General features: G+C 53.1%; 9 protein-coding genes and 1 non-coding gene across 10 annotated transcripts; 6 read left to right on the top strand and 4 right to left on the bottom strand.

Annotated features, from left to right (window-relative positions):
- Positions 1–529: 529 nt before the first annotated feature.
- On the top strand, positions 530–1,848 carry QC762_701220 (uncharacterized protein; the record flags this gene model as incomplete). The annotated part of the gene is made up of 3 exons (XM_062892987.1): positions 530–970; positions 1,041–1,485; positions 1,545–1,848. The coding sequence occupies exons 1-3, from the start codon at positions 652–654 to the stop codon at positions 1,846–1,848; spliced, it is 1,068 nt and encodes a 355-aa protein (XP_062739920.1). The 5' UTR covers positions 530–651.
- Positions 1,849–4,883: 3,035 nt separating this feature from the next.
- QC762_701230 (uncharacterized protein) lies at positions 4,884–7,138 on the top strand. The gene is made up of 4 exons (XM_062892988.1): positions 4,884–5,192; positions 5,263–6,327; positions 6,390–6,489; positions 6,555–7,138. Exons 1-4 carry the CDS (start codon positions 4,940–4,942, stop codon positions 6,811–6,813), a joined length of 1,677 nt encoding a protein of 558 aa, XP_062739919.1. The 5' UTR covers positions 4,884–4,939; the 3' UTR covers positions 6,814–7,138.
- A 453-nt stretch (positions 7,139–7,591) lies between these two features.
- Positions 7,592–7,675, bottom strand: QC762_0115270. Its single transcript has one exon. It is a non-coding gene; the product is annotated as a tRNA-Asp (tRNA).
- A 226-nt stretch (positions 7,676–7,901) lies between these two features.
- Positions 7,902–10,783, bottom strand: QC762_701240 (uncharacterized protein). Its single transcript, XM_062892989.1, has 3 exons — positions 10,047–10,783; positions 9,298–9,979; positions 7,902–9,241 (listed from the first exon to the last, which is right to left on the bottom strand). The coding sequence occupies exons 1-3, from the start codon at positions 10,246–10,248 to the stop codon at positions 8,113–8,115; spliced, it is 2,013 nt and encodes a 670-aa protein (XP_062739918.1). The 5' UTR covers positions 10,249–10,783; the 3' UTR covers positions 7,902–8,112.
- QC762_0115240 (uncharacterized protein) lies at positions 10,144–14,523 on the top strand (the record flags this gene model as incomplete). The annotated part of the gene is made up of 5 exons (XM_062884348.1): positions 10,144–11,122; positions 11,184–12,360; positions 12,429–12,459; positions 12,618–12,846; positions 12,906–14,523. The coding sequence occupies exons 2-5, from the start codon at positions 12,238–12,240 to the stop codon at positions 14,521–14,523; spliced, it is 2,001 nt and encodes a 666-aa protein (XP_062739916.1). The 5' UTR covers positions 10,144–11,122; positions 11,184–12,237.
- QC762_0115250 (uncharacterized protein) lies at positions 11,203–12,753 on the bottom strand. Its single transcript, XM_062884349.1, has 2 exons — positions 11,911–12,753; positions 11,203–11,856 (listed from the first exon to the last, which is right to left on the bottom strand). The coding sequence occupies exons 1-2, from the start codon at positions 12,418–12,420 to the stop codon at positions 11,398–11,400; spliced, it is 969 nt and encodes a 322-aa protein (XP_062739917.1). The 5' UTR covers positions 12,421–12,753; the 3' UTR covers positions 11,203–11,397.
- Positions 14,524–15,731: 1,208 nt separating the features above from the next.
- Positions 15,732–17,475, top strand: QC762_701270 (uncharacterized protein; the record flags this gene model as incomplete). The annotated part of the gene is made up of 3 exons (XM_062892990.1): positions 15,732–16,015; positions 16,082–16,917; positions 16,979–17,475. 3 exons carry the CDS (start codon positions 15,732–15,734, stop codon positions 17,473–17,475), a joined length of 1,617 nt encoding a protein of 538 aa, XP_062739915.1.
- Positions 17,476–17,992: 517 nt separating this feature from the next.
- Positions 17,993–19,994, top strand: QC762_701280 (uncharacterized protein; the record flags this gene model as incomplete). Its single annotated transcript, XM_062892991.1, has 4 exons — positions 17,993–18,034; positions 18,115–18,263; positions 18,316–18,417; positions 18,476–19,994. The coding sequence occupies 4 exons, from the start codon at positions 17,993–17,995 to the stop codon at positions 19,992–19,994; spliced, it is 1,812 nt and encodes a 603-aa protein (XP_062739914.1).
- Positions 19,995–21,314: 1,320 nt separating this feature from the next.
- QC762_701290 (uncharacterized protein) lies at positions 21,315–22,381 on the top strand (the record flags this gene model as incomplete). Its single annotated transcript, XM_062892992.1, has 3 exons — positions 21,315–21,386; positions 21,440–21,573; positions 21,639–22,381. 3 exons carry the CDS (start codon positions 21,315–21,317, stop codon positions 22,045–22,047), a joined length of 615 nt encoding a protein of 204 aa, XP_062739913.1. The 3' UTR covers positions 22,048–22,381.
- On the bottom strand, positions 22,122–24,260 carry QC762_701300 (uncharacterized protein). The gene is made up of 3 exons (XM_062892993.1): positions 24,057–24,260; positions 23,343–23,973; positions 22,122–23,291 (listed from the first exon to the last, which is right to left on the bottom strand). Exons 1-3 carry the CDS (start codon positions 24,210–24,212, stop codon positions 22,408–22,410), a joined length of 1,671 nt encoding a protein of 556 aa, XP_062739912.1. The 5' UTR covers positions 24,213–24,260; the 3' UTR covers positions 22,122–22,407.
- Between the last annotated feature and the right edge of the window lie 1,921 nt (positions 24,261–26,181).

Here is a 26,181-nt window from a genome sequence, read left to right as displayed (position 1 = left end):
AGTAACCTTCGTGGCGTTGGGGTCTTGGTAACTACCTAATAAGCGCTCTGAGGCGTTGCTTCGGCCCCTTTCGTATCTGTCAGGATCACATATCCGGCCCCAAGGTCCACACTCTACACCGAGAAATACAGGGTGATTTGGTCGGCGTATACAATGTCCTCATGGCTGTCGGCACTGTCTTGGTCTCTTCTAGCCCCCTACTAGCACCCACATCACGGGCGTGACGCCGAAGATGTTTGGCTTCGCCGCTAGTGCGTTACCGCTCGAATTTCTTGTTTCCAATACCTCTCGGTCAAGTCTCGTTGACGGCATCCTAGTGTGTCTTCAAGCCCATATGATAACGGGCGCAACGCTGGTCGTCTCATCACAGGACTACCTAGTATGTGGTCAAGGAAACACCGAAACTGCAGGCCGGTCTCGCTTCGTTTTGGGCTTCTTGAGAAGATGGTGGTTCCATTGGGTACAAGCTCTCACGCAGCTGTTCCACTGTTGCAGCATTGTGATGTCCACTGTGTCGGACAGGAATGGCCTGACATCCAACATGGGACGACGAACATGAGGCTGTTTCAAGAAGCAGACCCGCGAGGTATCTACCTTGGATAGGAGGTTGTATGATCAGGAATCAAATATAAAAGATACATCACCTCTGGAATGTTGTCTTGGAATACCCTTTTGTACATGATTGCCATCACACAAATCCTCACTTTTTCTTACTCTATTATGAATCACGCAGCCAACCCAACCCCGACCCTCCGCTTTGGCTTGGAGATTGAACTTCTCCTCGGCCCTCGCAAAAAAGGTCCCTCTCACTCCAGCTGGAAGTCCCTTGCCAAAGACCTCAGCAAACGCCTAGCCAAAGCGGGCATCCCAAACCACGTCAACGACTCCAATGACAAATCCGCTCACAACTACCGCGAGTGGTCCATCACTCAGGAAGTGACAATCCCCAGTCAGCCAGGAAAGAACCTCTGTATGTTCTCGGTTCCCCCAAACCCCCTGTACATCCCCGTCCGTGCCTACTAACAATGCACACCAAAAAGGGGGCATAGAGCTAGTCTCCCCCGTCCTCTCCCCCCTCTCCACAAACTTCTCCCCCACACTCGCCACCATCTTCTCCCTCCTCCACACGCACTACACCGTCTTCCCCTCCCCCCACTGCTCAACCCACGTCCACCTCTCCCAGTCCTACCCCTCCCCTTTCACCCCCTTTGACCTCGCATCCCTTGCCAAATCCTGCCTCTACTTTGAAGCCAGTCTCGACCGGCTCTTCCCCTCCTCCCGCGGGGAGGGCTACTGGTGCCAATCCAATCGGTTGAATCCCGCCCTCGCGGGGCTAATCTTGGGGGAGTGCATGTCTGTCATTGACGGCGCTTACCAGGACGGAGACGGTGTGGTGGAGGCGATGAATTTGTTTCCAAAAGAGTCTGCTTATGCGAGGGCGCATGGGTGGAAGAAGGATAGGGTTAGGGGGAAGGTGTACAAGTGGTTTGTGTTGCCCGCTGTACTGTGAAAGATGCATGATGTGGCTAACAAGGTTGAGATAGGGACTTCACTGGGATGCTGTCGGCGCCGGTGAATAAAGGGGAGCGGCAGCCTCGGGGCACGATCGAGTTCAGACAGCCGCCTGGGAGCGTGGTTGCTGCTGAGGCGGAGGGGTATGTGATTCTCGCGTTGGCGTTTACTGTCGGGGCGCTGGCCTATGGGTCGAGCCTCAGGGTAGAAACTGTGGGAGACAATGAACACGGGGGGAGTATGGAAGAGCTCTGGGCTCTGTTGGTGGCCGGGGGAAGTGTGTTGGGGTGGGATAGTCTTGGTGAGGTGGAGGGTTTCTTTGCCAGGGTGGTGTAAGTTGGCCAGATGATCAGAATGATATGAATTACATGTATACCACAAAGAGGACTAGGTACCTCTTTACCATCTAAAAACTCAAGGGAAGCTTCCATACTCCACATTCCAAATCTTCAATCCATCCTCAAACTTGATCTAAGCCTGCGAAACCGGATCAATGACTCGAGTCCTCAGCTCCAAATGCTCCAAGCCAAGATAGTAGGCCGTCTGCGCGAGCACGTGGCTGTGGCTGATCTGATGTCGCATTCCCGCCCTGCTCGATTCCACGTAAACTTCCCTCGAATCCTCAAAGAGAACCAGCGATTTCAGCTTCTGCTCGCTACGCGCAACCGAAACAGAAGCAACATGGGATAGCATGGCTGGGAAGCAGTCGGTCAACCCAGGCCCGCGCCGCCTGTCGCTCCATCCTTTCCATGCTTCGTAAACAGTCTCTTGTAGACGGGGAGGATCAGATGATGAATGATGAAGGCTAGATTGAACAAGTTCCAACTCAGGTGAGTGTGCCGCCGGATCTTGAGAGCTGTTACAATCGAGACAAGAGGCGCTTCTTGCTGAAGAGAGCTCATTCGGTGAGAAAAGGAGTAGGGCCCCTGAGAAAGCATCAGGAGGGTTCCGGGTGGTGGTGGTGAGACCTGTCGACCAAGAACCCAGCCATGAGAGGGATCGTGTTCAGGTGAAGATAAGAGTCGTTCCACCTGCTCCCATGTACTTGAAGTGGTGTAGAGCGTCACTGGGTGATTCAACGCCGATATCCAATATCAGGCCTCTGGTATTTCCTGGCCGCCTGGTCCAGTGACTCATGATTGAGAGAAAAGTTTTGATCGAATTGTAAACTTCTTCAGTATCGGTTCTCACGGCCAATTCTGGTAGGTTGGCTCAGTGGCTGAACCAAAGTGAGAATCGTGTTCGACAGCAAGAACAAGCCACAATTGAGAAATCCAATGAAAGTTTGCACAGTGGGTATGTGTGTTGCGCTGACTCACTTGCACCAAACTTCATCTGATGCGGTTGCTGTGCCGATTTACCTACGGTATGCCGAGACCAAATCATCACAGCCAACGAGATCTCTCCACGCCGCATCACATAGCCAGGAGGGCCTCAGTCAAAAACCCGTTTGACATAGACCATCATTTCGGAGCTACCGTTTGACTTCAAAGTGTTTTTCTATACATCTCTGCCTTCTGTGCGACCAGATACGTCAAGAGGAAACATCTCGGAGGTATGAAAGATTCATAGAAAGCCCTGAAAGAAAACTGGGATGAACGCCGAGACTACCGATGTCTTGATACCAGTCATATACCGGACTCATATATCAATCTGTTTTGCTGCCCATGTTTGGCAGGATAATATCATTGAGTGTGAGGACCTGTGAGATGACAGAAGTCATATAGACAGATCGACCAGTACGAGGCAAAGGGGGGGTCGACCATGATGAACTACTAAACAACTGGTCAGGCAAAGGCTAGCAAACATACAAGTGGAAGCTTGCTAATCGCAATGTTGAACAACAAATGGAGACAGCAGCGTAGGATCCTAATCATAACTTTATTAATGCATAGCTTGTTTTTGAAGATAGTAGAGGTTTTGGAATTGCCGTCGTTGAACACAATGTGCTGCTAGTGTGATAATGGCGGCAAACCACTCCGAAACTAAGCCATGTGGCCAGCTAGACTACCCGGCATTCTGGTAACATAGACGATGATAGGATATAGACCAATGTAACACACCAATCAGCCCTGATTATCGTGCCTGGCTACAAGCTTTGGGGCAGCACCGGCGGAACCATGGTAGATGCAGCAACGATAAGGCGACCTGGAAGCTTGCAGGATGTGATTCCGGCATCCGCCGACTACTCCTCCGGACGCAGCTGTGATTTGTGGATGAGCCTCAACGACATCCGTGTCACCGGTGGCTTCCGGAACAGGGGCTGCAGAGTTGCCGAGCACATGCCGGCCATCGGGTCTTGGCCGGAGGATCTCGGGAGCTGGCCGGGGATCCATTCCCGCCCCCGTTACCCCAGAAAATTTGATATGGGGAAAGATGCTGGCCCTTTGCCGACGGCGATCCCGTGGTGGGCACGCAATTGCAAGAAACAGCCCTACGGAGCGTCGAGGTCCACCATGGAGTTTGGTTGTTGCAGACGCGGGAGGGGGACGGCGCAAACGGCAGAGAGACGGACTGCCCCCATTTCATCTTATTGTCACTGATAGTGTAAGACAGGATCTCAAATGTTTGAAGATGGCGCCATGGTGTATTGGTATAGGGATAATAATATAAATAAGCGCGGGCAGTCCTGTCAGTCTCTGGCGAAGTAAAAAATCGGTGTAAGTGGCTGCCCCATTGCGGAAAGTGCACAGAAAACCCTAACCCGGTGGAGATTGGGCACGGACAACCTTCTTGCAGGTTGTGTTGGTCTCATGACCAGATGCTTGTCATGCATATTCCGGGGCATCCAATCACATGCCGCTTGGTCTTGGGCTTGGGGCAGCCATCAAGGTGCTTCCGATATTCTTAGCACTGACAAGGCCTGGAATCCACTGAGATGCTCTAGAAGGTTTTTGAATTTTCGCAGCACCTCTACCAGGGCTGGGCACCTCGCCTACCCACACTCACGACTGCATCCCGTCGTCCTCCATGAACCTGACAAGACAGCCAACCGTAGAGCGAGTGTCGCAGCAGTTCGTATCAATCTTGGCACACGCTCCGTAACATTCCGACCCCACACCTCACCGCTGTGGTCCCGAGGAGCTGCCCAATAGGGAGCTCGCTTTAAGGGCGTATTGCTGTCGGATGCGTTCTTGCAGGCGGGTTTGTTTCAAGGACACCACTGCCACGGGTGGGCAGCGTGGGCTGGCCCCTTCAGCCGTGCCCCACCTGCTGTCATTTGCAAGCGGATCGATTTTTGTTCATCAAGAAATGATCCCAGTCAGCTCGTCAGTCATCCAGTGTTTGGTCTTTTTCCTCGTTTACATAAGTACATAAAGAAGCCACAATCGGTCAAGTCTCTGATACTCCGCCGTGCGATTGTTTTGTGTAGCAGACCGCCCATTGATATACGGAAACCATAGCAGACCCTACCAAAAGACCAATCATGAACCGCCCTTCGAGAACAGACGATGACTTTGAGCATCCTGATTGGAACCAGAACCCGCCGTTTCTCGCTCCCGACCTCACCACTTGCGAGGACCTCAATGGCATTGCAAACGCCCGCGAGCAGCGCAATGGCGCATCAGGAGGGGCAGCCAGTGCGTTTGGGGTATTAAATGACGAGAAGGGGAGTTTTTTCCAAAATTGCGACAAGCAAACCCGCGCTTGGGGGCGCAATCCCTCTGCAATGAGCGGTCGTAAGTTGTCCCTTTTTTTCGACACAGCTGGCGTCCTGTTACAACGTCACTGACACAAAAATCACCACAGATCCGCCCATTGCAGCCCCCCAGACAGTGCTAGGTGGTGAAGGCCGAGCCTGTCATTCCCAGCCTCTGATCCGGCCCCCCTCGGGCTGGATTGGATGGCTTCTCTCTGTTGTCGCTGTGTCGACAATGGTGCACGTTGCCGGACACGGTGTACCGGTCATGTTTTCGGGTGATCATCCCGTCGAGACGACCACCGCCAGTTCCAGTGCTGTTGTTCCCCGCGAATCTTCTCTGCTCTTGAAGCAGCTCACCAAGCGCCAGGACAATGGTCGCTGCGGTACAAATGGCAATGCTACCGCCGACTACAACATGCCGCTTCATGTGGGCGCCCTGGTTATCATCCTCGCCGTCTCCGGACTGGCTTGCGCTCTGCCCATGATCGCCCTCAAGTTCCCCATCATTCGCATCCCCGAGCGCTTCTTCTTCGCTGTTCGTCATTTTGGTACCGGTGTCCTGCTCGCCACCGCTTTCGTGCATCTCCTCCCGACGGCTTTCATCTCTCTTGGCGACCCGTGCCTCTCCAGCTTCTGGACTGATGACTACCCCGCTATGCCAGGGGCTATTGCCCTGCTTGGAATTTTCTTCGTGGCCGTCATCGAGATGGTGTTTAGCCCTGCTCGTCAGTACACCCCTCGTCCTGGGAGACAGGCCGAGGACAGTGATGGGTCACAGGCGCAAGAGGAGCCTCCCCATCGTCACCGGTCTACGTCCTTTGGTGGCCACTGTTCCCAGGCACCAGTACTGGCTGCTATCACGAGGCCTTCGGGGACCACTCGCCGGGGAAGCCAGGCTGTTGTTGAGCCTGTTTCCGAGGAGAGTGTGGCGGTTGGGCGTGAAACCCCGGCCGTTTCCCCAGATGAGAAGATGAGGTCTAAGGAACTGCTTGGGAGCGCTGTGGAATCCCAGCAAGTCGGCCTTACTGAGGAGCAGCTACACAAGAAGAAGATCTTGCAGTGCATGCTTCTCGAGGTCGGCATCTTGTTTCACAGTATTTTCATTGGTATGGCGTTGAGTGTCGCCGTCGGCGGCGACTTTGTCGTCTTGTTAATTGCTGTTGCCTTTCATCGTGAGTAGCAAACGCTTTCCTGTTTGTCTCAAAACTACAAGAATGCTAACACATCATTGCAGAAACGTTTGAGGGTCTCGCATTGGGAGCTCGTATTGCCTCTATCAACTGGCAAAAGGGGATGTTGCAGCCATGGTTCATGGTGTTGGCTTATGGATGCACGTAAGTGTTATTGTCAAACAGCCGGTGTGTTCAACAGAAGATGAAGCTAACGGTGCCGTCTTCAGGACACCTATTGGTCAAGCCATTGGTCTAGCCACCCACACGCTTTACGCCCCCGACTCTGAGTTTGGCCTGATCTTGGTGGGAACCATGAACGCCATCTCATCGGGACTGCTTGTTTTTGCCGCCCTCATCGAGTTGCTTGCGGAGGATTTTCTCAGTGATGACAGCTGGGCTACCCTCCGCGGTCGCAAGCGGGTTGCGGCCTGCTTCCTTGTGCTTTTTGGCGCCATTTGCATGAGTTTAGTTGGAGCCTGGGCTTAGTGTTTGAAAGATGGCACATGCCACAAGGCTTTGTGATGACTCGTCTTTTTTCGAGTTGGAAGCGTTGGAGTTTATGGGTCTCCAACGTGAGCCCCGGGTGTACGGTGCGACTTTTTGGGTTTCTTGTTTCTTTTTCTGGGTCTTGATGACTTGACCGTATGGATATATGACATTTTTTGGAGGGATTTTGAGGGGCTATTTGCTTCAACGGATATAATTTCAGCATACAGGATATTCAACTATTCTTACCAGGTAGATTTAGATAGGGTTCTCCTATACATATCGCAGCAGCTACTTGATGCGGCGTTTCACTTTTTCCCCCAACACAAACCGACGTCCCCAGTTTACTCTCGTTCAACTAGATGACGACGGTAACCGCCACTGCTGACCACCATCAACAGTAAGGTGTTCTTCCGTGGCTCTGAGACTCAACCCGTCACCCGTCGTCACTATTGTTGATCGAAACCCTTGGCTTTGATAGAAAGTCTAGAATGGGGCGCCATGACGTCAAGACAAAGGGGTCCACTTGGCGATAATAACTCGGAGGCAACAACTGGGCCACTAAACCCAGTGCCGGCCTATGTATTGTGTCCAGCGCACTTCATCGCTGAAAGGTTGCACTGCTTCACTCCATATCTGACGAGGAAGGCCTGAGCTGGAAGTGGATCGCAAAAGTGGTTCAAGGGACGGGATCGTGTATGCTCCCCTTATATATACCACCTCCGCCCTTCCCTTGCAACCAATCCTCTCACTACGACAGGTGCTCAACACCTGTACATCTTCCGTAGTATAGTGGTCAGTATGTGAGCTTGTCAACCAGTTAACAACGCTCGAGACCCGGGTTCAATTCCCGGCGGGAGAGAGTACACTTTTGGCTTTTTACCTTTCTCCACCTGCCAAGGCCAATCAACCCCTTTTTTGCCCCTATCCATGTTCTAGCCAACCGATTTCTCGACACAGGCTACCAAAAACAGTTGATTCCCGAATTTGGCACCTCTAGAGACATTTCCATACACGTGGGAACTATTTTTGGGCGGGATTTTTCTGCGATCGTAATGATGCCTCAATGGAATGTTACCCAACTCTAGGCAAGACATGGTGAATTATCAACCGTCTCTCCATTGATAAAAAGCCATATGTGCTACTACTATACAGCATACACCCTATACCTCCGGGTCAAGATGACTATAAAATGTGTGAAATGCAAACCAAGAAACCCATATACCAAAACTCATGCACGACATCATGAAATATAACACCTCCCTTTCTCTTCTCAGATATATCACAAACATTCGGTTCTCAATGAGATGATCCTGGCCTGTGCCACGCCTGCTGAACACCCAACCACGCGTTCCCACCCTGAGCGTCCTGCGTTGGTCGAAACTGTGGTTGCTGTACCTGTGGCGGAGTCGTAGACCAGTACGGAGCACCCGGTTGCACATCTCTCGGATCCCGCTCCGTGTACGACGGGGATCGTGCCGGATAAGGCCCGCTTGCCGGAGTTGGTGGCTCCAATGTCTGCGGCGTTGACGCGTGCGTGCCCCAGGGTGAGCTGTCGTGCTTCGCTGCCATACTCGCTGGGCTTGTTCTCGCTGTCCGATAATGGGCATTGTCATTGGCGCCGAGCTCTGCTGGGGGATATACCGGGACCGATGGGAGCATCACCGGCGACTGCGGTTGAGTCGGAACGGTGTGGGCGTAGGAAATTTGCGTGACGGCTGGAGATGCGGGCGTGAGGGGCCCGGATGGTCCCCAACCGTGAGGCGGGATGGCTTGGTTTGGCGGGCGAGGTCCCTTGTAGTGCTTTTGGCGATAACGGATGAAACAGCAGCAGCCGGCGAGAAGGGCGATGAGAACCACGGCGCCTCCGACGGCAATCCCTGCAATGGCTCCGGGGCTCAACGGTGGTGCGGGTTCGCCTTCTCCGGTCGGGGCAGGCGAGGAAGTGGCAGGATTGACGTCTCGTGTAGGTGTTCGAGTTGATATGACGGCTTTCCTGGTCATCAACACCGAGAGATCTGGCGCGTTGAAGCCGCCGGGCGGTGTGAGAACCCTAGCTCCTCCGGTGTTACGGCCACCCACGGCCGACATGATGAAAGTAGGTACGGCATATGTCGTAAGCTTTGGTTGGTATCTTGCCCAAATCGCATTCTCTGGGTTCTCCTCACCAAGATTCATGTTGTGCTGCCCCCCAACCGTGTCTACGTCACATTCGTAACCTGTTGCGTTGGAGTTCGAGCCGCCGATGATGACCATCTGAGCATTATTGACAACATTGCAGCTCATCATGTTCTTTGGAAACGGACCGGTGACGTTGCTGTCCTTTGGATATGGACCCCTGATCCACTGGAAACTCGGAATGGTTAGGACGTAGATGTCATCGAATCCTGCCGTGCTTGGAGGGAAGCCGGAACCGCCATAAATGTAGCTACAGATTGTCAGCCTCTAGGTGATACAGATTTGGGAGTAGCTGGAAGCACAAACATGTTGTAACTGGACTGATCTTGAGCCCAGGTAGCACCTCCACAGAATCGACGTCGACTCTCCGGTATCCTTCCAGTTGCCTTTTGCGCATACCATTTCGAGTTCGCAAGGTCGTAGAGAAAGATGGTGTCCAAAGGCTCGGGTGTCAAGGTCCCATTGCCGTACAAGTCTTGACTACCACCAAAATAGACAAGCATGCCGGCGTCACCAACGGGCAGAAAGACCATCTCGCCTTCGGCCCTTCTCACGTCATCAGGGCCGGTCACATTGCTCCATGCGTTGCTGTCCATGTCGTACTTGATCAGTCTGTTAGATGCACGCGGCGGCCCTGTCCAGCCCGGAACGGAGCCATTGTTATGAAAGCCGCCATAATAATACGCCTCTCCTCGTGCCGGGATCGATACACCGGCTCCAAAGCTCGTTGGGATGATAGCTGCCGTTCCAGTTGGCGGGCCGAAAGAATCCCACTTGTCCTTGAGAATGTCATAGGCGTAGAGGAGAAAGTTGGTTGGGGGTGCCTGGTAAGTTTCGCCGCCGTACAAGTACAATCTTTTGTTGACCGAATCCTCCCACAACTTGCCGCCCATGACGCTTGGAACTGTCGCATTTTTGGAAAGGTTGGCATGCAGCGTGGGCATATCCTTGGTCTCAGTGCTGAGATCGCTAAAGATAAGGAACGGATCTGGATGGTAGGTATGTAGGCATCAGAAGAGGTCCATTTTGTTAAGAGCAAAGCAGATCAAACATACTTGTGTAATTTGAAGACGACGAGGTGAATGGCTTCCAGTTCACCAACCCGCCGTCTATGTACAGTCGATTGTCGACAACGGCCGACTGATGTCCATGGCGTCGGCAGAAATCCTTGATTGGATCATACTGTGCAAAAACTGACAGGGACAAGAATGATATCAACAAGAGAAAGACGAGAGGTTGAAGCCGTCGGGAAAACATCTCTCCTGCTCTTTACGTCAGCGGCCGCCCGAGCCGGTGGGGCCGATGGTCCGAAGTTCGAGAAGGAAAGGCGCGTAGAGGCAAAGCCTGAGTGAGGCAAGTACGTGGGTAGGAACTAGGAAGGAGGGAAGTCTGGGTTGTGCGACTTCCGGGTTATCGCTCGAAGGAAAATGGAAAAACAAACGCTTCAACACATGGCCACAAAGCGAGAAGATGTCGTCGGTAGGGTGGAGAGAAAACGCGACAGATAGGCACAAGCACAGCAGGGTATGGAAAGACCTGATCCGGAAAACAAGGCCCCGGAAACATTGATATCTGCAGAGATGCTCACTCCGAATGTCGTGGCACCCCGGTTTCCGACGCCCCATCCCGCAGCACACGAGATACCTCGCATTGGGCTTCGACAGCTGTCTTGTCCTCCCCATTTCAGCTTCTGCCACCCGGTGGACATTGGAGGGGCATCCGAGGAGGTGGAGAGAAAAGCGCAGCGGTGGCGTGGTCGACAGCTTTTCAAATCAGCGTCGGGAGAATTGAGGTCGAGGTCAGATGTGATTGGTTCAGGAAGCGTCGGGATGGCGAAGCAAGCCGGATTAAAGACAGAGATTGGATGATCACTGCTTGTGCGACATAGCCACTCTGAACCTCGACAGCAATCACAGTCAACCACACCCTTCATGGTCCACTCGAAATCAGCCCTGACACTCGTGGCGTCTCTATTACCGGCTCCCCGCAGGCAGCTACTGCGGTCTCGAACCTGGCGCGTGGGAGCAGAGAGACAACACAAAATACTGAACAGCCAATACCAAGTGCAGGTATATGCTGCCACCTTGTGCCCACTAGGCGCTTTTTGAATAAGACTTCATCAGCCCTACAAGTAAGGCCAGCCATTCTTGTCGCTTAGGGCGCTGGTTTCCTTTTCTTCTGACTCGATGCAGAAACGTCTTCCTCCGAATAGGAACAAATGAGAATATCGATATGGAAGCAAAGGACTTCAGGCCATTTATTAAACGCAAACCGTCTCGAGCAGGTCAGACTAACTCTCTCTAGTCATATGATTCAATTTCAACAACAAGAGTTCCTCCGAAGCCCGCAGACCACCTTTCTGACATGAACAAACACACCGAACAGGCCTGTGCCACCATCCAGGTCTCAGAGTCCTTTCACACCAACTCTTAGCAGGTGCCAGTCAGAATTGAGCTTTTCCTGAAGCGCATCGTGCTTCAGCTCATTTACATCCCACCAGGCTGCCAGCAATCGGCCATGCAGGAACTTGGCCGCGGGTGTGGCCGCCCACACGGCAAAGTTACCAGGTAACGCCGCTGTTGCCAAGTTAGCCTCGACCCCCTCATTAATCCAAGACCTGGAGAGACAGAACATACCATCATCCCACACATCGATCATGTCCTTGGTGACGCCACCTTCTCGGGCCCCATCTGAGTAGATGGCACCGGGGTGAAAGCTGATCATCTGCAGCCTTGCTGGGTCTACATCCCTGGCAATTTGCTGAAACAAAACTTGGCCGGCAGTTTTCGTTGCCCCGTACGTGGACAAGAAGGGGTTTTCATTGTCCAGGTTATGCACCATGGAGGAAGAGACACTGACCAGATACTACATGGAACATCAGCGAGAAGGTTTGATCATGGTTTGGAACATGTCGCTTACCTTTTGCCTTTTACCTTCCTGGTTATCAAATCGCTGGGTATGGTCCAGAAGCGAGCGAACGTTGACCTCATATGCCTTCCATACTAGTTCCAAGTTGGCTTCCACCAGTGTCCCGCCAGGGCCCAGAGCTACGGCGTTGAGCACCAAGACATCCACGACAATCCCATCCTCCTTCAATTCAGCCCACAGCTTCTCGCTTGCTTCCAGGCTCGAAACATCTGAGGAGTAGCCGCTGATTTTGGTGTTGGTCCTCGCAGTCCGAGCCTCAGCTTCAAGTCGCTTGACGCCGTCTTGGAGGAATCCTTGGCGCCGACTAACGATAATGACATGCGAGGACGAGGCCTGGACAAAGGCCGTCGCGATAGCAAACCCGATGCCACCTGCGCCGCCGGTGACGAGGACTGTTTTGCCCGCTTGATTGTTTTCGGGTTCGAGAGGGGAAATTGCTGGGTAAGACTCTCTATGCAAGGTCTTGATGGGAGGAAAGTTGAGTGAGAGACTAACAGCCATGGTTTTAGATTTGGAGCCAAATATGTGTAAAGGAATGCGGTATGGGCACTGCTTGCTGTGCTTTTTGGGAATGATTATCTTCTCTTGTATCAGACAGCCACATGCCTCCCTTTATACTCATGAGCTTTCATCGTTACACCGGCTTAGAAATTCAGATAACCCCATCATTGACTCCATTGCCGACAAAGGCGTTCAAGACCAGCACAACTTAATAAGCGGTGGACTAGTTGCGGGCTTTCTGTGGCCGAGAGAGCGGATGAGTTGCGCGTTAATCGCAAATGATTATGAGTTTGATAAAAAATCTGGCGTTGTTCCGAATGGCTTGCGGGCGAGAGCGGGTTTAAGCAAACCAGAGCCTCTCAGGTCTGACCCGCGCTTAGGCCCGCTCCTTGCTAGATCAGGTTGCTCAGTCAGCACTTGGCGCGGGTGAGCGGCGACTACTTCTCATCCATCACACATCATGAGGTGGCTTACCGGGTTGATGGTTCTCGAGTATCGGAGCGCTCTAGATTTACCCCCGCTCATCAAACCACCCGACTATATGTTGGCTTTTATCTAAGGCTGCCTAGGTTTCCAGCTGTTATCGAAATGAGCGGGTCGCCTTCATCAGATGCAACATCACCACCAAGGCCACGGCTCCGGCGTAATCGGATAAGAAAAACATGCATCCCCTGTGCGAAGTTGAAGAGGAAATGCGACCAGTCTACGCCTTGGTGCAAGAGATGCGTCGAAAAAGAGATAGTTTGCGTCTATCCACCTCGTCGTGGCGGAGCAACGTCACTGCCAATTGCTGACGACGACGAGGTTGTCTCACGGCTACTGACTGAGCCTGAGAGAGTTCCGGGAGCCTCCTCAACTCTAACCAGTGACTGGTTCAGTACAGAAAAAGGCAAGCACCCAGACATATCACAAGCACGAACAGACCTCGATCCGAGATGCCCACCACTGTTGTCGCCCTATCAATGGTTTCTTTCTCCTGGATCTTGGCGCCGTTCCACCCTGTTGGATGCGCACATCATGAGCCTGCCGCCCGAGCTCGAGGTAGCTATCAGCCAAGACTCTCTTCCCAACTTTATCGACAAGCACCAACAATGGCTCCAACTGTGGGTAAAAGAGGGCCACAGTCCTCTGATACACCGCCATCTCTACCGTGACTTGATGCCCGAGTGTATACGAGATGCCTACACGGCGAGAGCAGCTTATGATCTGGCGGCCACCCCAGCAGCCAAAGAACTGTCCTTACGGATCATTCAAGATCGAGCAGCAGACCTCATTCAGAGCCAGCCAGACTCTCATCTCGACCACACAAACAACACAAACACGAATCTCCCTCTGGAAAGCCTCGATGCATCAAACATCATGCTGGGCACTTTCAACCACCTAGCCCGGACGCAATCTCTTTTCGTCTACGAGTTAACTCAGCTCTTTGACGGGGACATTCGCTCCAGAGACCATGCAGAATCGTACATGGAGACGCTGCACCGCTGGGCGTGCCAGATGTTGGAGAGCGCAAGACTGGATTGCACCACAGGCGAGGTGTTTGAAGCCTATGCGTCGTCTGCGTCTTCATCTGGCTCGTCGCCGTCTGGCAATAGTGACTTGATACGGGGCAGCAAAACAGGGATCAGTTCAAACACGTCTGTCGGTGCCATCACCCCGCCGAGCAGCACGCACAATCCGTTCGCCCTCCCTCCTAACCCAGCACCGCACACACTCTGGCAGGTGTGGGTGATTGCCGAGTCGGTGAGGCGGACGTACATTTCTGTCAGTTTTGTCCGGTCTGTGTATCAGACCATCAAGACGCAGTGGTCGGTGTGTCCTGGGGGCGCTCTTTTCAGTGGGGTGAATGGGTTGTGGGATGCGACGACGGGGAAGGAGTGGTGCGCGGCTCTCAGGAAGGGGAATACGCTGCGCGGTCAAAAGGATGGTGAAGGTGCCATGTCGCCTTGGGCGTTGATGCAGAGCCTAGAGGTTTGGAAGGTGTTGGAGTATGCGTCTCCGGACGAGGTGGATGAGTTCACTGTGGCTGTTGCTGAGATTAGTAGGGGGATGGAGGTTGTTGAGCAGTGGATTATGGAGAAGAGTGGCATGAGGGGCTCATGATGAATACACTTTAAACCCCTCAAAATGGACTCCTGCGGGAGAACATCACCCGACCAACAAAAGTTTTCCTCTTTTTGTTTTCAGGGGTTTGTCAACAAGGAGAATGCTGGGAAAGGGGGCGGGGTGACTGAAAAACCCTAACCCGTGACAGGCCGTGACATGCCAGGTTTCCCTTTCCCAGCGGCCAACGTCGCTCTGGTGCGGGGGAAACAAGCGCTGAAGATTGGGTTGCATTCGGTGGTGCGCCACCCTTGGGTCAGATCGGCCTTCAGCACACACCATTGAGCTTCACCAATCGATCGACAGAATTGGGTATCGAGGGTGTGAACCCTTCGATATCACTATTGTGGATGGGACACTGGAAGCACACCATTGAAAGCATCGAGCCACCTTGACGACATATTTGCCACTGCTTTAAAGCATCTGTTGGGGAAAACACCTTGGATTGCCGCTGTTATCCGAAGGGCGCCGTGCATTGGATTAAGGGTCTTTTTGAGGTGCAGACGGTGGATGGAAGTTCCGCAACAGGACGGCATATCGGAACACGGGAGTCACCAAACATGGTCAGTAGAGAGGGGTGAATCTTCATGTGAGTGGAGGGGGAGGCTGGGCATTGGAGAAAATCTCGAAGTTGCTAGAATGTGGGGTGATGAATGGGCAGAACACAGTTTAATACAGTATCCGTCGACGTTATATCCGCCATCCGAGACCACTGGACACCCGCTGAAGACACTGGAGGCACAGCATCTCAGAAGTGAGACCATCTGCTGTGGCCCAAAAACACAGTGTCAATTGCCATTGTGAATTGGTTTGGTCATCAGCGTCGCAACGTCCGCGCCTTTTCTCCCAGATATTTCCACTAGCGGCGCCCTTTCAGCGATCCCCCTGCTCTTGGCTGCATAGCGACAAGCACAAAAAAGTTTCAACCACCACCACGGCAGGGGTTACACGGCGAGACCGGCCACTGCTGACGGTTGTGTCGATTCGGGGAAAACTCAAGTCTGGATCCGAACCGCCTGTCCATGTTCAAAAAAGGACAGGAGGGGTATGCGTACATGTAGGGTGGAAATCGTTATCACCAATCCTTCAAGAACAAAAAGACCGATCAGGTCTCTCTTCTTTTTTCCTCTTCCCCCTTACTTCCTCTGGGCTGTGTTCGTGTTCAAACGCTTCTTTTGATAGGGGGAAGAGTTGGAAACAGCGAGAAAATGAGCGTACGCCTCGGAACCCCGGAAACTCAACCTCTACTCATCAGTGTGACGGACGAAGGTCACCATTATCACACCTGTCTACCTGCTACGTCGGACTCACCTGCCGATTCCGCCGACGAAGATGACGCCTTCCTCGGGTCTCATAACCATCACAACAGGGGCAACGATGAGCCGATAATCATCGATTTTGATCCCTCTGGAGATCCAGAAAACCCGCTGGAATGGCCGACACCGTTCAAATGGGCTATTGTGTTCATCCTGGCCTTTATGGCTTTTACTGTGTATGATTTTTTTTCACCAGGTTCCGCGCAGCCACTCTTTCGAATCAAAACTAACATCAGACGCAGTACAATGACTTGCATTTCACTCGTCCCTCTGGCGACCGAGATTGTGGCGGACCTTTCGCCGCCAGGAAGCACGCCCAGCAAATCATCTTCTGTCCTTCTCGTGACGATCTGGGAGCTGGGCGAAGCCGCTGGCCCGCTGTTCATCGCACCGCTCTCGGAAATGTACGGCCGGTACCCGGTCATGAACGTCTGCAACATCATTTTCATCCTGGCCACCATCATGACGGCCACCTCGCAGTCTGTCACGAGCTTGGTTGTTGCGCGGATGCTGACGGGGTGTGTGGTTGCTGGCAACGTGCTTAACCCGGCCATTGTGGGCGACATGTTCATTTCTGAGCAGAGAGGAAGTCCCGTGTCGTTGGTTTATCTGGCGCCGCTTGTCGGCGGAGCAGTAGCCCCGTTGATTGGCAGTGCGCTTGCTGAGATGGTCGGGTGGAGGAAGGTGATTTGGATGACAGCTGGACTGGCGTCGCTGGGGGAATTCATGTTCCTGTTGTGCTTCAGGGAGACATACAAGGTGGCCATTTTGAGGAAACGGGCAAAGAGATGGGGCAAGGGGTACAAGACAGCGGTGGATTACGAAGAGGAAGTTAAGCTCAGGGTCGAAGGAGAACAGAAAGGACTCACTGGCCAACAGGGGGTGTGGAAGAAGCTAGGTGATGCGGTCATGAGGCCGGCCCATGTTCTTCTTGGGAGCGGTGTACTGATGGCCATGAGCTTGTTTGGAGCGGTGGTTTTTGCGTTTTATTATGTGATGAGCACCACGCTGGCGGATATTTTGCAGGATGTTTATGGGTTGTCACCGATGGCGGTTGGGAGCTGCTATGCCAGTTTCAGTGAGTTTGGCCCTGCTCAGACTATTCTTATACACGTTGGTGCTAACTAGACATCCTACAGCAATTGGATCTACAGTCAGTGTCCTGCTATGCAATCACTGCCTTGACAGAATTTACATCCGCATGCGACACACCCACAAGGGAGTTGGCAAGCCGGAGTTCCGCCTTCCATTGACCATCATTGGAGCTTTTGCTCTCCCCGTCGCGGTGGCAGCTTATGGCTGGATCCCCGAGTGGAAGCTCCCTCTTCTCTTGTTGCTCTTTTCAGTCAGCTTGCTCGGCAGTTGCCTCATGCTGGCCATGATCCCCCTCATGACATACATTGTCGACGCTTTTGGCATATACTCGGCCTCGGCGCTGACTGGAGTCATGGTGACGAGGTGTCTCTGTGGCACCTTCCTTCCTCTTACGACGGCTCCGTTGATGGAGAGGTTTGGGTACGGGTGGGCTTTCAGCATCCTGGCGGGTGGCACTCTAATGCTGGCGCCCATCCCGATTCTGATGATGAGATATGGTTCAAAGTGGCGGCAGCGCTCAAAGTACAGCCGTGAACAGTGATGAATGAGGACACGCAAAGGTATACGATGGGAGAAAAAAGGACAATCACGGCAATGGAAATGGGAATGGTGGTAGATCAAAAGCACACGGGTATGATTTATGGGTTGACGAATTCATGATATGATCAAAAACAAGAATAAAAACATTTTAAATGAAGCCATCGCAAGTGCTGTTTATCTGTGTTCAAGTTGTTGTTCATTGAATGAAGTTGAAGCTGGTGGTAACTTGGTGCGCGCATGACGTGAAAGATGACGTATTTGCACCACCACCTTTTTCTCTGATGGGTAGCTCCTGCAAACGCGGCATAAAACGCCACTCGACCCTGGATGCGACTGCCATCTTTTAGAGCAGAATGCCAGAAACCTGAAATGGGACTCAGGACTGAGAGGAAAGAAACTGTCTCTTCGCTTGCGGGAGCTGGAACTCTGATCCACTTTCATCCTGCAACATCTTTTTTGGCATCTCGGAGACACATCAGTATTACCGTCTCTCTTTTATCTAAAGCTCTGCTATCGCAATGAAGAGGATTTTACTGCTTTGTTTTATTCACGGCTTCAAGGTCAGTGCCCCATTTCTTTGAACTTCGAAATCTTCTATTGCTGTTTTCAAAGCTGATGGACGCATCGCGCGCGACTCAAGGGAGACGACGACACGTTTGGCAACTTCCCCAAACACCTCCAAGATATCATCACCAACAACCTACCGGATCACGAGGTTGCCTCTGTTGTCTATCCCAAATATGAGACCAAAGGCGAGCTTGCGCAAAGCACCGCTGCCTTTCTGGAATGGTATGTCGACCACGACGCGACACGCCAGGTGCCAAGACTAACCCCTTGATAGGCTCAAGGAGCGCGTGATGGACTTGCGCAAGACCCATCTCGACAATCCATGGCCGCCCAACGATCGTAGCGTTGGTGTTATTCTGGTGGCTCATTCCATGGGGTATGTTCTATCATCGTATCTTCGTGGCCTGCATACCTGCTCACACAACCAACTACAGTGGCTTTGTCGCCAGCGACTGCCTCTTCCGCATCCTCGATGAACGACGACAAGACGAGAACGCGTCCGGTCCCATATTTCCCCTGATTCAAGGCATACTCGCATTCGACACGCCCTACAACGGCCTTGCGCGTTCCATGTTTGTCTACGGCGCCTTTTCCAACTACCAGAAAGTGAGCAATGTGTTCAACGTCATGACGGCTCTCTCGGCTGCCGCACCAGCCACCCTCTCACGCCTCGCCTCCAAACGTGCCGTTGGCGTTGCTACAGGCCGCATCGTCAAGAGATCGTCCAGCCCCGCGTGGAAGGCCTGGCAGCTCATCGCCATGCGCACGGGAACCGTCGGCGTCATTGCTGCTGGCGGAGTGGCCGCCTACATGCACCGCAAAAAGATCATCGAGGGCATGCGTACGGTGCGGAGCCTGACCAAGGAGGACGTGATCCAGGGCTACCAGCAGTCCGTTGATGCGCTCGGCCAGGGGCTCGCGTACGTCAACAGGGGCAACATTGGCGAGTCCTTTGCGTACCTGTCGGACCACTTCACCTTTGTAGGCTCTCTGCTGAAGCAGAATGAGCTCAATCGTCGACTCGAGCGGCTCGCTTCCCTGAGGGGGGTCGGCTTTTCGGATGTGTTTGCGTCTCTCGGCGAAAATGGGAAATGGAGCGGAGGCTACTTCGTGCCGGAGCGAACATTCTGTGCCATACCGACCAAAGACCACCCGGCGGAACATCTGTTCACGAGACATGTTATCGAAGGGGCCAAAGACGAGATTGTAGCACACATCAACCTTTTCAAACCTGATAAGAACCAGGAGTATGAGAAGATGACCAACGACGCCGCACAGCTTGTTATCAACTGGTTCAATGATGATGCCGAGATCTGGGACGATCCAAAGTTTGCAGAGCCCATCCCGGCTGAGTCGGAAGAGACGCAGGAGATTGCTAAAGCCGTCGATGAGGAGGGAGTAGCGAAACCACCCGAGGAGGCGGTTGAGATAGCCACAGGCGAGGAGGACCAAGAGACGGTAGACGACGATGTCCCTGATGAATCGCCCATCGACATCGCCGCGGCCGCCACGCTGGTCCCTCTACCGGATGACTTGGACGGCAACGAGGGCGGGGAAAAGACCGAGGCTAGCGAGCAAAAGAAGGCCTATCTGCGGCATCTGTTCGGCGTTGCTCAAGAAACGAGCACCACTCTGCGGTCGTATCTGCCGTCGAAACTACCATCGGTTGAGATGCCCAAGATGTCGATGCCGACCATGCCCAGTGTCGGCATGCCCAGTATGCCTTCGATGCCCAGCATGTCGATACCCACGAGAATCAACTTGTTTGCGTCCAAGAAGTCGTCCGATACCGGGTCCACGACCGCACCCAAGACTCCCGAGGACGGCGGCATGCCAACAGGGGTTGGCGAAGCTAAGAATGATGAAAGTGATGGCGATGCCAGCAGCGGGGGGGCTCAACCAGGGGTCGTCGGTCCAGTTGCAGGTGGTGATGGGATCACGGTGCCAAAGTGATGGTTGTGTCGGCCACCTCCACGAATTTCTATTTCGTTATACGGCGGGCTCCGTCTTTTGTATGATGCTTATCTTTGATCTGTAGCTAGGTAATCTATTCATAGCAAGTTGGGGAGGGGGGGGGTGTATCTTGCGTACCTGCGTCGTCAGCTATCACCCAAGTGCCCAAATGTCTCCGTGCCCAGCAGCCATCAAGATAACAAAAACGTGGCTTGTGATAGCAGATCAGTCTACGAACAGCAGCCTATCTTTACAGCTCGTGCTTTCTCTACCACGTTGAATCTCTTAAGTCAAGCTTGGCAATCCCGTCCGACGAGACCTAGTCCGGCATCTCGTGCATGCTGCAGGTGAAGGCGTGGTCTTGGCGAGGGAATTTCCCGCATGGCTTTCTGGTTGGTGTTTCTTTTTCCGCTCGCCGTTCGGCGGGAAGTGGGAAATGGGAGACAAAAAAGATTACCACTCGCGGCAACGTTGTGCTGCATAGGAGGGTGATTGGTGGTTTGGGGCTCCATTGGTTCCCGCTCGGCAGTTCCTGAATAGGCAGTTGGTGATGCATCATGGATGGCAGTTGGAGCACCAAGATTGCGGGGGGATGCCAGGGGTTATCGGACCCTTGATAAGAGCCGTAGAATCTTTTTTTTTTCTGGATCTCCTCCCCCCCCCCCACAACCTTCCCGACGTGGGCTTATCTTGCATCTTGACTGGATGTCAAGTCTAGACTGACTTGGGGGAGGGGGGAGGGGTTGCACAGTTGGGATGAACAGGGGTGGACAATATCGATATTGGTTACCACTGGGAAGAGGTTGGAGTTGGGCGCAGCTGAGGGAGAGCCCCCCTCTGTGGGGTTTCTTGGATCTTACAGGTCCGCCGGGATAGGTCTGAATTACATCTGAGACAATTGGTGGTACTTGGGATATGTGCTAAGACTTTGGGCGATCGACCATAAACCCCCAATCGCCTTCCAGAAAGGGAACACGGTCCCGTCTGGGGTGTAACACGTACCGCGAGCCATGGGGTAACATGTTGATGATTTTGGAGTTCTTATGACTGTGGATTGGTCCTGAGCATACATCGGGATGCGGGAAGTCAGCGAAGCAGCGACAGCTGCTGTGCCCTCGCGACTCGGGATCCCTACGAAAATGTGGAAAATGTCCAAAGGTACCGAGGGAGATCGGCCGTGTCTCATTGTGGCATCTGAAGAGTATATAGAGGGCCTCGTGGTTCCTGAGATTCGGGAAGAGATTCACACTGCATCATCCCGCTGTCCACCGGTTCCTGCATTTAATCTATCTCTCAGTTTCCAGCATTCCATCAGTCAACATGAAGTCTTTCTTCCTCGCTTCGGTCCTCGCGGTGGTGGCGTCTGCCATCCCCATGCCCGCCCCTGCTCCTGTATGTTGATGGTCTCTGCCATGAAAAGAGAAGACAACTGACAAGAACAACAGCCTGGAATCCCCTCCAAGTCTACTGCCCAGACCCAGCTCAACGCCTTGACTGTCAAGGCCAACTATGACAACGGCGGTTACAACCGTGACCTCTTCCCTCACTGGAACACCGTTTCAGGCGCTTGCAACACTCGGTAGGCACCATCTCAACGCGGTTCGACCCTTCATGTTTGATCAAGGTATACTGACCCTTCCACAGCGAGACCGTCCTCAAGCGTGACGGCACCAACGTCGTCACCAACTCGGCTTGCGCCTCCACCTCGGGAACATGGTATTCTCCCTTTGACGGCGCGACCTGGACTGCCGCCTCCGACGTCGACATTGACCACATGGTCCCCCTCAAGAACGCCTGGATCTCGGGCGCCTACCAGTGGACCGCCGCCAAGCGGACCCAGTTCGCCAACGACCTCAACACCCCCCAGCTGTGGGCCGTCACCGACAACGTCAACCAGGCAAAGAGCGACAAGAGCCCCGACTCGTGGAAGCCCCCCCTCACCAGCTTCTACTGCACCTACGCCAAGAGCTGGGTCGCCGTCAAGTACTCTTATGGTCTGAGCATCACCAGCGCTGAGAAGAGCGCTCTTACCAGCATGATCAACACTTGCTAAATGCAGAGGGAAGACTGAATGGATGGGATAGCCCAGGGATGTGAGATGATGATGGCAGGAGTGGTGGAAGGGAAGCGCGAAAAGTGCAGTGTATATGGAGGATGTTCAGATCAGTGTATATATTTTCATGAGATGAATGACAGTGAGCTTCACTGCGAGCCACTGATGGACCAAGGTACCTTTTCTCTTGACACCAGTTTGAGTCACAAAACTCCTTTGAATGTATGAAACGAAACTAGTCTCAGGGATGTATGTACCGTTAAACCCTATCCAAACCCCACAAAAGAAACGCCATTGCGATGTAATACCATCCCAAAGCCCAAACCCACACCCCCAATAAAGAACCCCTTCTTCACAAAATCAGTTCAAAGGCAAAATCGTCAACCCACACGCCAGCTTCACCTTCCCCTCCCCCGCCGTCCCTTCCCTGAGCTCATTGTTATCATTCACAAACGTCATGGACATATCCCTAATCATGTCGGCCGCGCTCAAGCTATCTCCCATCGCCGCCCCCTTCCCCACCCCATCCTCATCACCCCCGTAGCCTCCCTCTAAGAACATGGCGTCATGATGCTGATGGTACGCAAACCGGTAGTTATTCTCCCCCGCGCCGGTGATCTCTGACTTTTCCGCCAGCGTGACCGCCTTGAGGATCAGCTCGGAGATGTCCTGCTTCAGCTGACACTCGGTGAAGATGGACGAGGACTCGATCGTGTCGAGCAGGATGGACTTTCCCGTCCCGAGCCGGAGGTCCTCCAGCTCGCGCGAGATTTGCCGCTGGCTGAGGTCTGTGTTGATGGAGCCGGAGTGGGATGGGAAGTGGGGGGTTGTGGGTGTGGAAAAGGTGTACCCTGGTGATAAGGGGGCTGATGTAGGTAACGTCTCGGCGTGGGGCCATTGGCTGTCGGCGAGCATGTGTAGGAAAAGAACGATACCGGCGAGGGCTTGGGTCAGCAACACTGCGCGTTCGTGAGGGGAGAGCGAGAGCAGGATGCTGCCGGATTCGGTCCCGCTTCTTCGGAGGGACTCGGCCAGGAGGGGCTTTTGGTGGGTGCCAAAGGTTGAGTCGAGGACGCGGTTGAGGAGTAAGGGGTCGGTGAGGACCGAGGAGGGGTCACGGAGGTTGAAGATCTGGGCGGCTTTGGCGAAGAAGTTGGGGAGGATGTCGCGCATGTCGACGCCGTGGATCTTGCGGGCGTGGCCAGTGTCGACCTCGTAGTAGTCTGTGGCTGCTTCGGCGCAGACTGAGAGAGCGTCAGCGTGGATGCTGAGAAATACTGAAGTAAGAAACCTACATTGGGTCGAGATGACGGGGGAACTTCTCTGTGCCGTGGCAAAAGCAAGCTTGACGTCCGCCTCTCCCTTCAAGCTGGCTAATGTACTGTTTGCCAGCTGTTGAAAGCTGCGAATATCATCATCCTCGTCACCAGAAGACACACAGACTCTCGGAATAGAGAACGGGAGTATCATGTTCCAATGGCGGCCGATATCCTCTTCAAACTTCTTGGAAGATATGTCTTTGAGAATATGGCCAACCGCAACCTTGGAAACACCGCGTTCGGTAGATCCAGCCCCTTTCATCCACTCCAACATGACCCGGCTCACAAACTCATCGTATTTGGTATACACCAACACGACTGGGACGTGGACCGAGGTGATGTCTTGTGTGAAAAAGTGCTTCTCCAGATCCGAGATGCATCGATCTTCCTCGCTGGTTGATACACAGTACCAAATCATGTGTACATGCTCGGTGTAGTCGGCGGAGGCCGATCTCCTGGACAAGAACTCAAGCACTCGGTTGTAATTCCTCTGATCACCGTTCAGAAAATTTGGCGAGGCGTGAACAGCCAGACGGTCGTTCTGGCCTTGGAGATCCAACTCGGACTCGATGTTGTGTTTGGGATCAAATGTGTCTGAGACTAGTCTCTGCGTGCTCGTATACATGGTCAGTTTTGCCAAGCGCTTCGATCGAAAGAGGTGAAAAGAGGGGTAAGCAGGGGTCGACACACCTTTTCAAGCTCGACTCCAAAAACCTTGGAAAACAGCTCCTGTTTGGTAGCTTCTGGATTACCCAGCACCAGGATGCGGAACTTTGAGCATGGTGATAGGAAGGTGGATGGAGGTGAGAGTGTCACCTCGGAATCAACTTGCAGTTCGGTGGTCATTGGCACTTGATCACGGGTTGCTTTTTTTTTCCTGCGTTGGGTTGAAGAATGGGTGTTTTCTGATAGCTCGATGGACTTTTGGCCCAAAATAAAATAAAATGGAGACCCTGGGTCCGACTTTTATACTGCTTGCATCATCATGTTGAAATTCGCTGTTGCTGGGCGAGGTGCGTTGTGTGTTGGCACCTAGTGGTCTGATGACGCCACTTGGTCGTAAGGGGTCAGACCACCGACATCCAACCACCACGAAATCCATCGTTCGAGATGGAAATTTGGATTATAATGATAGATTGCGGTTTCAACTTGAACGCGGAGTTTGCGCTGATAATCGCCGGAGCATTCTCAACCTCACCAATAACCAGTCATTATCAAAGTCCTGTCTCGAAGGAGCAAGGCGGCATCTCGAAATTCTCATTCTGGTCGCTAATGAGCGTTTGTTGGAATTACCATATCTGATAACAAAACAATTGTTCAATTTCTAGATAGGTTCAAAACAACTGTTGGTTACTGAAGGCTTGTATATCAAAAAATAGTCCCATCCCTGCCTCATCGCATGGGACGGTGTTTAGCATGTCTGTATGTTCCCATGACCCAGTCGAACCCTTCCAGTCCGGGCTTCTATTAACATGCGTACCCAAAGCGAGTTCGCCCACTATGGGTACGCCGATGTCAAGTAAATGGCGATCAATGTCAAGCGTAATGTTTGTGTCTTTCTCCCATGCCCTTGTGTTGTCTAGGGGTTGAGTGTGATTGATCATTGTCGGCTCTGGAAACCCTTGGCTTAGACTAGCATTGCTTGCAACAACAAGAGCGCCTTCCGACAAAAGACCTTTGGCATCAAGGAAGACCGGGGCGCCATCTTGCAAGGGCGCAACATGGGGCCTGCGTGCCGGTTGTTCGGGTTGGGTCAGTTGTGTGTGGTTGTTCACCAGTGTCACACCACTATCAGCCACGGAGCTGGAGGAAGCTACGAGGTTTGGGACCTCTAATCCGTTGGGCTCTGTTGACGACAGTTACGACCTCTGCAACGCCTCAACCGGTGCGTCCGCCAGCCAGTCTTCGAATATCAGGTCGAGAGCACGACCCAAGGCACCCTGAATGACTGCTTCAGTAACTGCGCTTGCTGTGTCGTTTGAGCTTTGATGGTTCTTGCTGTCAGAAGTTGAGATATCGCGTAGAACACCACTTTTCTGAAGCTCCCTTGTCGCTATGACGCGGCCTTGACGCTGCGTAAACTCACGAAACTGGCAGATTGCTTCGGACAAGCCATGGTCCATATAGGCTGACATGGGCCTGGTCTGATTGGGGAATAGAATGTCCCAAATTGCGAACCATTGCTCCTGTTCACTGAGACTTCGGTTTGATCGCCTCGACAGCTCCCACTGTTGGAGATGGCTAATTCCGTCCAGGGAGGCATTGGATCCAGGATACATAGCTGCGTCAGATGGCGGTTGTGGCTGGTCTTGTCGGGAAAGATTACCATGCAACGATCGCAGTAGAACGTCGGCCTGTGTCTTCGAGAAAGATGCTGTTTAACTCGGCTAACCGTATGTAGTTCACTCTTGAAGCATTTTCGGTGCTTCTGGCAATCAAGCTTCCAAAATGGACAGGCGAGCAACTTCGGCGAGTTGAGTAGCTCCCCTAGTTGGACCTTAGTTCGCCGGGGTCGTCTGCCGTCAGGGGTGTCGTCTTCGTTGCTGTCGCTTTCACGGGTTCTTTTAAGCGGCTGTGAAGCAGGAGCCTCGGAACTAGATATCGCGCTTTCTCGAGACACTGAAGACCCATTGGGTGCTTCCCCATTTGCTACTTGGGTGGAATCTCCTCCGTCTTGTGGGTGTCCAGAATCACAGCCGTTCTGAGGCTGCTTTCCGGTAGCATTGGGGCGGGAAGACACTGAGATATTCCGAGATAGTTGATCCATGAACACCTTGTAGAGCAGAGTAGCAAGGCACCCAGTGAGCGATTAATA

This window comes from Podospora pseudocomata, chromosome 7, assembly GCF_035222375.1.
Source record: "Podospora pseudocomata strain CBS 415.72m chromosome 7, whole genome shotgun sequence".
Classification (NCBI taxonomy): Eukaryota; Fungi; Ascomycota; class Sordariomycetes; order Sordariales; family Podosporaceae; genus Podospora; species Podospora pseudocomata.
Note: the sequence above shows the minus strand (reverse complement) of the source record. Positions and strands in the feature narration are given on the sequence as shown.